Source organism: Epargyreus clarus, unplaced genomic scaffold (assembly GCF_041222505.1).
Source record: "Epargyreus clarus isolate Ecla_fem2 unplaced genomic scaffold, WU_Ecla_fem_2.2 ptg000013l, whole genome shotgun sequence".
Classification (NCBI taxonomy): domain Eukaryota; kingdom Metazoa; phylum Arthropoda; class Insecta; order Lepidoptera; family Hesperiidae; genus Epargyreus; species Epargyreus clarus.
Window position 1 is genome coordinate 990,015 of NW_027332221.1, and position 10,429 is coordinate 1,000,443.

The 10,429-nt window shown below is 44.3% G+C and overlaps 1 protein-coding gene across 1 annotated transcript; it reads right to left on the bottom strand.

The window, feature by feature from the left end:
- Positions 1-843: 843 nt before the first annotated feature.
- On the bottom strand, positions 844-2,393 carry LOC140746636 (uncharacterized). The gene has a single exon (XM_073078757.1). It carries the CDS (start codon positions 2,164-2,166, stop codon positions 844-846), a length of 1,323 nt encoding a protein of 440 aa, XP_072934858.1. The 5' UTR covers positions 2,167-2,393.
- Positions 2,394-10,429: the final 8,036 nt, after the last annotated feature.

Below are 10,429 nucleotides of genomic sequence, written 5' to 3' on the forward strand. Positions count from 1 at the left end.
AAGCTGTCTTTGCAATGGAGTCATCATCTTTTAAAGGTAATTGATGGAATCCCGTTGCCATGTCAAGGCTAGTGAAGAATGTATACTTGCCGAGTTTGTCTATGTGGTCGTCAATTCGCGGTAAAGGAAATCTTTCTTTTATAGTTATAGCATTGAGTGCGCGGTAATCGACACACATTCTGTCACTTCCATCCTTTTTTTTAACTAAAATAATAGGACTCGCGTATTCTGATTGCGATTCGCGTATGATACCCTTCGCAAGCAAATCATTAATAATAACACGAACCCTATTCTTTTCGTCAATGGAAAGCCTATATGGTCGTTGATTTATAGGTGCATCGGATTTTAACTTAATTTCCATGTAACCCGTATTCACTGTGGTTGCTGCTGTCCCGCTAATAAAAGAATCGGAAAATTCGGCTATGAGATCTAAAAGTTGTCTTTTCTCTTCACCCACCAAAGGTGTTTTAACATGGTCAACTTCCACAGTACATACGTGTTCCACATGTGACACATTTGATCTCATCAAACGTTGCTCCTCACCGGTCCTAATGTAAATTAGTCCTTTGCGATTTAATACATCAATACCGATTAAAATAGGCGCACTAATACATTTACCCGGAACCACATACAAATCAACTACCAATGAGATCTCAGGCAACTCAACCACGGTCGTAACAAAAGAGGTAGATATAACTTCCTGGCTACCTATACCTCGCATAAGTCGATAACACGGTTTTTTATTAAGGTCAAAATGTTTTAGAACCGATTCAGAAATTAGAGAGATGTCTGAACCACTATCTATTAAAACGTCCACTGCCACTTTCTGAACTACAGCCGGTATCACGTTTGCACGTTCGGGTCCGAGCCTGAGCAAAAATTCACCTCGGTAACATTGTCCCTATTGCAAGCGTCCGAACGCTGTTTTTGGAAACACATGTCAACAACATGCCCCGTACGCTTGCAGAAAGAACAATACATGGTCGATCTGTTACCACCCGAGGTAGAGGGCACCAACTTAGGTGTGGCAGAAGTTGATGGTATGCCTGATGGCTGTGCTGGTTTCTCAGTTGTTTTGGAATTGCATTGATGCTTAAAGTGACCAGCACTGCCACAAATACGACACTTAATATGACTCATGTTTTTCTTGTAAAATTCACGTTTGTGCGGCTGGGACACGCGGATGTTTTTAACAGGACGAACAACATTGCTGGAGTGGTTGTAGGTCTTAGGTTTAACAAAAGCAGAGAGAAATTCGACCAATTGTTTTGATGTTGGTTTGGCATTGGTAGTTACAGCCTTGATATGGGGATCGGTAATGCCACGTGCGATTATTGCTACTTTTAGATCTTCTGACAATCCCGCGACAATATTCAAGCGTAAAAGTGATTTACGGGCATATTCCGCATATGTTGCAAATTTGTCAGAGTTCGTATTCATAACGTCAAACAAAATGGAAGCCATATCAATATTACGCGGGCATAACGATCTAAATTCAATTTTGAAGTTGCTCCATGAACGGTCGCTGGTTACCCACTCATTAAGCCATGACTTTGAATCCCCACGTAAGCTACTGCCTACCCGCCCGAGGCATTCCCGATCATCCCAGCCATTTATTTCTTTAGCGTGATCAACTTCCGCGCTCCATACATCAAAATCATGCACACTTGGGTCGAAGGGAGAGATGAAATAATTTTGAGACCTTACTTTAGATAGCGCCAGCAAAGCTCCAACAATCTTGTCCGTCGCGTTGTCCTGCCAAACAGTACTGCTACCTTCCTCCACTGGGTCGCCCGACCTACTTCCGGCGATCTCAGGTGCACTTACATTAGCCCCGGCAACTGGTGCCGCCGGCAGTAAGCTTGACTGTACGTGGCGTTCGGTGCCCGATTGAGACGGTGTTTCATTACTAGAGGTTCCTGGCAAAGTGCCTTCTATGGCCGTTAATCTCGCAAGTATCGTGTCCAAAGTACGGTCGCGGGAGTCATGCCGAAAGTTATCGCGTCTCGGTGGTGTTCTGTCCCTCACGCTTGAGGACCGTTCGCAGTGCCTAACCGCCGACAATGAGTCACGCAACCGACTCCTAGATCGAGAATTTGAGCGGTTACGACGACAACGTTGACGAGAACGATCACGTTCATCGTGTCTTGACCGACGTCGCGTCATTTTTGTTATAGGTACGTGGAACTATCCCACTTCTGATCTTATCGATCAGAAGAGGATTTTATTAAAAAAAAATAATTCACAAACAATCTACCCGACTAATATTTATAGAACACAACTAATTAATTTGAAACAATTACAATCAACCTGTACTAAACATTAAATATAACACTTAAATGAAATAACTGTCCCTAAGACAACCGTCACACTCGAACGCCACGCACAGAATGAAAACGAGACTCTTTTTTTTTTTTTTTTTTTCTCTTAAGGTCCTCCTGAAGGGAGGACCATCCCACTAAAAACTCCTTTAAGGCATTCGTCCAAGGGGACCGTACAGCCGACATCGGATAGCGACCTCTCGTTGCGGATCGAGAGGCGCTAGCGGTGCTCCCTAGAGAGCTACCGCTGGATAGATGACACTGAAGGTGTCAACGTATCATGAATAAGATTAGAATCGTCGGGAAGACGATTCTCTATGGAGAGTTGTACGCCCCTGTGGGCGGCCAGAAGATTCTCCACATCGGTGGAGAGTTTGTTAGGAGCGTCGGTCAAGATATTTCTTGGCCGACGGCAATTGTAACGGGTAGGAAGAGGGGCAGCATAGTCCGCTGCACCCTTGATTAAGGGGTTGGAATGGTTTTCTGAGCGGTCGAAGAACGCTTCAGAGAATTGTCTGAGGACTTGTTGTATTGGAGCGAGCTCCAGGTCGCGGTGGAGGTCAGCGTTTCTGACATACCAGGGGGCATTAAGTGCCCGACGACAAAAGAGATTTTGTAAGACCTGGAGTTTGTCTAGGATGGTGGGATTCGCGTGAGCGAAGACTGGAGAGGCGTATGTTAACACCGGTCGAATGCAAACCTTATACAGCGTTCGCTTATTCCTGGCTGACAACTTGCTGTGTCTGCCAATCATGGCGTTGAGGCGGCTCATGTAAGAGCGGGCGGTATGGGTGACCTTAGAGACGTGGGGTCTAAAGGTGAGGCCCGGGTCAAGGGTAACTCCTAGGTATTTTACTGTGGGCCTCCATGGAATGGGGGCCCCAAGTAATTTGACGGAGGGCAGGTTGTTTAAGCGCCTGCGTTTGTGGTCGAAGCGCATTGCGGAGCTTTTCTCCGCATTGACTTCGATGCGCCATTTCCTAAACCAATCTCCTAACTCGTTGACCGAGCGTTGGAGTTTGGCGAGGACAGATGACTCCTTTTGCCCTTGGATGTAAAGGGCGGTGTCATCGGCGAAGAGTAAGAGCTGCACCCCATTTTTGGGGATAGGAATATCGTTGGAGTACGATATGAATAATGTAGGAGCGAGCACTGAGCCTTGAGGGACTCCGGCTGTTACGGGGCGTGGGGGAGAGAGGATACCTTCGTGCCTGTAGCGGAAGGTTCTGTCCTGAAGGTAGGAAGCCACGATGCGGACTAGGCGATCAGGAAGACCAGAATGGTATAGCTTGTATACCAGTCCTCCATGCCAGACTTTGTCAAAAGCCTTGGCGACGTCGAAGAAGACTGCTAGTGTCTTGTTACGTCTTGGATAAAACCCGCTTGTGATGTACTCGACAATGCGGTGGACTTGTTGGGGGCACGAGTGCTGGAGGCGAAAGCCAAATTGGTGAGGAATGATGAGTGGGGGAGCATCTATTGGGAAGAGGTGCCCTCTTATGTGAACGAGGATCACCCGTTCGAAAACCTTGCCCATTGCATTGAGGAGGCTAATGGGGCGGTGGTTGGTGGGAATATGTTTCGGTTTCCCAGGCTTGGGAATACCGATAACTGTTGCTGTCTTCCAGGCTGTTGGAAAGAAGCTGAGATCGAGGCAGGCATTGAAGATAATGACCAGAAGGGTCAGTGCCTGCTCGGGGAAGTGTTTGAGCGCCAGGTTGGAGATACCATCCGGACCTGGGGCTTTACGAGGTTTCAAACCGCGGATGACGGTCCGGACCTCGTCTGTAGTGATTTTAATGGGAGCAGAGGTGACAGGGAGAGAGATCTTTTTAAGGACCTCCTCCTCCACCTTGTGAATGTGGATAGGGTCGCACGGTTGAGTGCTGGGGGAGCACTGCGCAGCGATGCTATCTGCGAAGCATTCGGCCTTCTCAGCGTCTTCGAAGGCTATGCTGCCGTCGGGACGCGTGAGAGGGGGAGTGCTTGAGAAGGCTTCGGTACGAAATCGTCTAGCGATTTTGTAGAATGCCTTATGAGAAGGTTGGATATCCTCCATGAGAGAGTTCCAGTTGGAATCCCTCATTTCGGCTAGCCGGGATCTGACTTTCCTTTGGAGGGCGTTAGCGCGCCTCCTAAGGACAGGGGTGGGATACTTGGCGGCCCATCTGAGGGCTGCGTTTTTAGTTTGGATTAGCTTCCTGACCTCGCGAGGTAGTTTGCGGTTCGGGACCTCTACCACCTTCGCGTTGTCATGAAGCGAAGTCTGAACTAGCTGGGTGAGTGAGTTCACCGTACTGTCTATTTTCTCCGAGCTAACAAGGTAGTCTGGGGGAATAGTATACGGTGAATCGGGGGCCTCTATGGCCGAGGTGAGAGATTTCTCGTACCCTTCCCAATTAGTGAAGGTTTTCGAGGAGGTATGGGGAGTTGGATCATAGGGACCTAACTGTAGAGAGACTGGACGATGGTCTGAGCCCAGATCGTCCAGTGTTTCGATCGCTCTTGTATTGAGCGCGACGCCTTTAAGGAGGGCGAAATCCAGCACGTCGGGTTCTTGGTCTTCCCGATCGGGGTAGTGGGTTGGCGCTGTTGGAGAGAAGATATCAAAGTCCAGTGCGCGGGAAATGGTTAAGAGTTTCTTACCGTTGGTGTTAGTCAGACGACTGTTCCAAACGGTATGTTTGCAATTGAGATCTCCAAATAGTACGACAGAGTCTCCGAGCGAGAGGAGGGCCTCCAAGTCGCTTTGGAGAGGGGCTTTATTGGCGGGGAGGTAAATTGAGGCTATGATCAGGGACGGGTGTCCTGTCATGCCTAATTTGCATATGGTGGCTTCCATATTGGTGAGCTTGGGTGTTTCCAGAGGGGTGCAATGGAAGGATCTCTTGTAGTAGATGGCAGTGCCTCCGCCACGACGGTCGTCGGCTCTGTCATTACGTACAAGCGCGTAAGAGGGGAGACTTACGCCTTTAAGGGAGGGCTTGAGGAAAGTTTCCTGAACAAGCAACAGGTCGATATCCCTGTTGCGGACGAACTCTTTGAGTTCGGGAATGCAAGGCTTAAGACCTCGTGCATTGAAGGAGATAAGCGAGACGCCTTTAGGTTTTTGACGACCGGGATGAAGGGGTTGAGTATGAACGTTACTCATTGAATGGACTTGAACAACGCTAGGTGTTCAGAGTAGATTGCGATGCGCTCCGCCTGGCTGGCGTTACGCATCTTTTGCGAGACGAGTATGATCTCGTCGAGGTTCACGCCCTTAACGCAGTCCTTAAGGAACATGATATGTTCCCTTACCGATGCGTCTTGGGTGGGACGGGGAGTGGGAGTGGCCTTAGGGGCCGGGGTTGGTGGGGCGGTCGCGGGTGCGACTTTCCTCCAACTCATGGGAGCGGTTGGGGTTTTGGAGGCCCCTAGCCGCGGGAAATTGGTCGAATTGACCGGAGGTGGGCCTGCTTTCGAGGGCTGCTTTTTAGCAACCTTTTTTTGAGCGGGACGGGGGGCTTTAGGGCAGCCACGGTAGTTAGCCGGGTGCCCTGAAGTGGTGCATAGCACGCAGGCAGGAGGGGACTCGTCTTCACGAGTTCTCTTGCACTCACGTGTGGCGTGGGGTTCTAGGCACTTGACGCACCTTGGGGGGGCAGTGCAGTTCGCCGCTGCATGGCCGTAAAGCTGGCAGCGGTGGCACTGGGCAGGGTAGCCACGCTTGTTAGGTGGTTCCACCTTGATCTCAGAAAGGCCACAGATTGTGAGCTCCTTCTCCTTGAAGATGTCCTTGGAGGACGGAGTTTTGGCTAGAATGGCCAGGGCTAGAGGGTATTTCACCCCTTTGCGGTTGTACAGCTTGTGTACACCTTCCACGGGGAACCCTTGGTTGACTAGATCCGTTAGGATTTCGTCGGTGGGAAGCTCGTAGGGGAGACCCCTAAGGACCGCTTTGATTTTGCGGTCCTCTTCTAAAGCGTACGTGTGGTACGGGAGTTGAAGGTGAGTTAGGAGCCTAATGAGGCTCCTGAAGTCCTCGGTGGTGGGGCATGAAACGCGAATAGAGTCGCGAAGGTTACGTGCCTTGGTGTAGTGGATCTGTTTTTCCACTAGGGTTTTAGAGAAGTCGGACCATTTCGACTTATCTCTGAAGAAAATGTGTGGGGGCGGTTTGCACTTGGCAAGTGCCGGTTCGCAGCGCGTGGCTGGCTTGGCGGGCTTAGCCGCGGGGGTTGAGCTCTGGGGCTCGGTGGAGGTTTTTGGCACGGGGGCCAGAGTGGAGGCTTTTGGCACGGGGGCCAGAGCGGGGGCCGCTGGGGCTGGGGTGGCTTCAAAAGAGGCCTCGGAAGAGGTTTCACTTGTCGCCTTAGCGACGCGTTTCACCGGTCGTTTTTTCGTCTTCTTCGACTTGACTGGGGTGAAACCCTGGTCGTCGTCGGAGGAGGCGGCGGAGATAATAGTGTTCTCCGACGATTCGTCGGAGGAGGCGGGGCGTTTGAGCGAGATGGCATCGAAGTCCATCTCGTGTCTCGGGGTGGCATCAGGGGATGCGGGTGAATCAGTAACGGACAGGGGATCCGTTACGGATTTTAAGGGCTCGCAAAGGGAGCGGAGTTTGACTGAGTCAAATGGGCGATTGAGCTCCTTGCTCAAGAGGGAGGACAGAGCCTCGAAAAACCTATCTGTTACCACGTAGGCCATGGTAACCTGGGATGCCTCCCTGCCGAGGCAGGGAGCTAACGGGGAGGGGGAGGGAAATGCAATTACCCCTAAGGGAAAGTAACTGCTACCGTCACCCTTGGGATAGCCCAAGTGCAGTGGGATCGGGTCTGCCGGTTTCTCTCAGGCCGAGAGGTCTGAGAAGCGCACCGGGTCAACGCTAGCTGGTTTCGTTGGCACCGTTAGGTATCCACCAACTCAAACGCGTCGGGACGTGAGTTTTGTTTATTCCCAATAAATTGGCAATAAACAAAGCACGGACCGCTATCGATAATATCGAGTAGGCGAGAACCGGCCGAAAGGCCAGAGAAAATTCTGGGTTAGGAAACACTAGAGCGCGAGCAGGCGGGGCTGCTCGGTCTGGCGTTTAAACGCAGAGTGAAAACGAGACTCAGTTCGGTCTTGCTTTTATAGGTGCATACTAGGTACCGATGGAGGGGTACTTGGGTTCGGTAAGAATATATTACAAATAAAATGCTTAATGTCACCAAGAAAAATGAAGAATCGAAAAGAAGAAGAAAAATATTATTACATGTTACAAAACAAATGTTTAACTTCACTTAAAAAAAATTAAGAATGGAAAAGAAGAAAATAAGGAATTACATTAAAATGTACCAAAGAACTAAGGGTGGAACTCCAAATTATGATATCTACAAAAAATAGTTAAGAATTAACTATAATTGAATCTAGATGGTTCCCGTCTGTTCACCGTTCATCAGTTTAAATTGTTCTGTGAAAGTTCTTAATAATATATAAACTTTGAAGTGCAGGCTACAAAACATCACTAGAGATTAGAATGAATCCTTTGGTGAATTTATTTTACGTTAAAACTGATATTCTCCAAAATTACACTATACGAGTATGATGGTTCTATAAGAAGAAAGAACTATAAACTGTTCTTCGGAACACTAGCAACGAAGCACATCTTCAGATCAAACAGGGTGGAGAATATCAGATTGTGTGGAGAATATGAGATTCCCACGAACTAAAAGGGCATCAGTCGATATAACGGGAATATTACACAAAATTGTTCTTCAAATAATTGGAACTAAAGCACATCTTCAGAGTTCAGACTGAATTGTTTGACGAAGTTCGTGAAATGTGTTCGGATCATAACAATAATTCTAGAACGGAAAATAACCAATATAATAAGTCATTCTAAAATGGAAAATATACTAACAATAGATGATCGTTAATACTAAAGTCTTCAAAATAATGTCACTAACTAAATAGTACAAAAATTAGAAAACACAAACTCAACCTTAAATTAATCCGAACTTACTTATGGCTTACTTATGAGAATTGCCGGTATATTTCGAAAAATTCCGGACTTATGAGGATAATTGCGAATCAAAATATTAACCGATGGATTGAAGATACCTTTAACGTTGCAACGGAAATATAAAGTCCTGACTTCAACGATCTGACTTGTAAAATGAACGGAGTTAGACTTGAATTCCTATGAAACAGAATAAAGCTATGTGAAGAAGCTATGTGGAGAGAAGAATATATTCTTATAAAAATATTAATTGGAGACGGCAAAGAAATAAAATTACTTAAGATTAAGAAATGAATTTGGTATTGTAATTCCCCACAGAATTTGTACATTCGGTGATATATGCGGATCTCTTTACATTCAATTTACATGAATCAATTTTTTAACAATGAATACAAACCTCTTGATACCACCACGAAATATCTATCTGTCTAAAAACACAAATACAACGATGATACAATAAATAAGTCTTCGGAATAATAAAGAATAAATACTTAAAGGACACCTACCACTTCTGGTTGTTACTACTTCGCGCTACTCGCCAATGAATGGCGCTACGAGTATTCTGAATCACGCAATCGAAGTTTTTAGAAAACTTGCATATCTTGCATATATACAAGCTCAGAACTAAGACTGTTGGAGTACGGCCGCTCACTGGGCATGATCACCTAGTCCGGCGGGAGATCTCTTTTTGCCAAACAACTATGCACAAACTATAACAAAACGGAATATGTAAAACAATAACGAATTTATGAAAGACAAAAACACGCTTAAACATTTCGTGTAATGTGAACATACTGTATGCATTCGAGAGGATATCTGGAATTTGGGAAAAAATTGGAATTTATTGATAACATGGAAGAATTATTCGATAATAAGCAAAATAAAGCACTAAACTAAATAAGATAGCACTTGGTAACTATTTCAAAAGGTTTATTCTTTAAATATATTCGGTGTTTTAGTATAGATGATTTTTTTTAAAGAACTTCATGTATAGGTAATCATTCAATTTTGTATTGATGTTTAAATGTATTTGTAAATATTGGCATGTATTCCTAAATCTTTGTACAGTTCAGTGTAATAAATGTTGTGGTAGTGGAAATATCTGTTTCAATTGAAATCCTTAATCCCTATATTAATAAAATATATAGTATTTGTATTGTAGTACTTTTATTTAACGGCTAGTTAATGACTGTTTTAAATAAAAAAAAAATTAACAAAAAAATACAACCGATTTCTATGTCACTACAAAGTAAAAAATAATTGAAATAAATGTTGGTTAAGTACATATTTCTGAAGTCGGCGCTCATATTTCGTTGGATAACGATGTAAACAGCGTGCCTAATTTTTTTTTTAAACCAGTTTATCTCAGCTCTAAGATAGTCGAAACCTATATCATTTACATGTGGAATTAATAACATGGAACCTTTAAATTCACACTATTTTTATCTTGTTACGTTCGGGCCCCGGAAATGTATGGAATCAGTTCAGTCTCCTTTACATAAATGCAAATATCTGGAAAACTAAGAGATTTTTTAAACAAAAGTCGATATTATGATAAGGCCTTAAAATATCGTAACTTTAACGACTGAAATTACTAACGACTGAAATTATTAAATCCTGTCTATCTATCCTAGACGAAGATTATTATTAAATAAGGGTATAATAAATTTTATACCTTCAATAAGATTATGGTGATTTTTATTATTATCTGCAGCTATAGCTGCTCCTCCCACTTTAAATTTAATAGGGGAAATTAGATTAATTAATAGATTAGTTGGTTGATCTTGATTAACTATAATTAGTTTAATATTAATTTCTTTTTTTAGAGCTGGTTATAGATTATATTTATATTCTTATACTCAACATGGTAAGTATAATATAGGTTTATATAGATTTTACACTGGGGTATCTCGAGAATATTTATTATTGATATTACATTGATTACCCTTGAATATAATAATTTTAAAAATTGATTATTTTATAATTTGGTTTTATTTAAATAATTTATATTAAAATATTGATTTGTGGTATCAAAAATGTGAATTAAGATCACTTTAAATTATTAATAAAAAAATTTCTATTTGTTTTATCAGATTTTTTTTTTATTTTTTTTTCATTAATA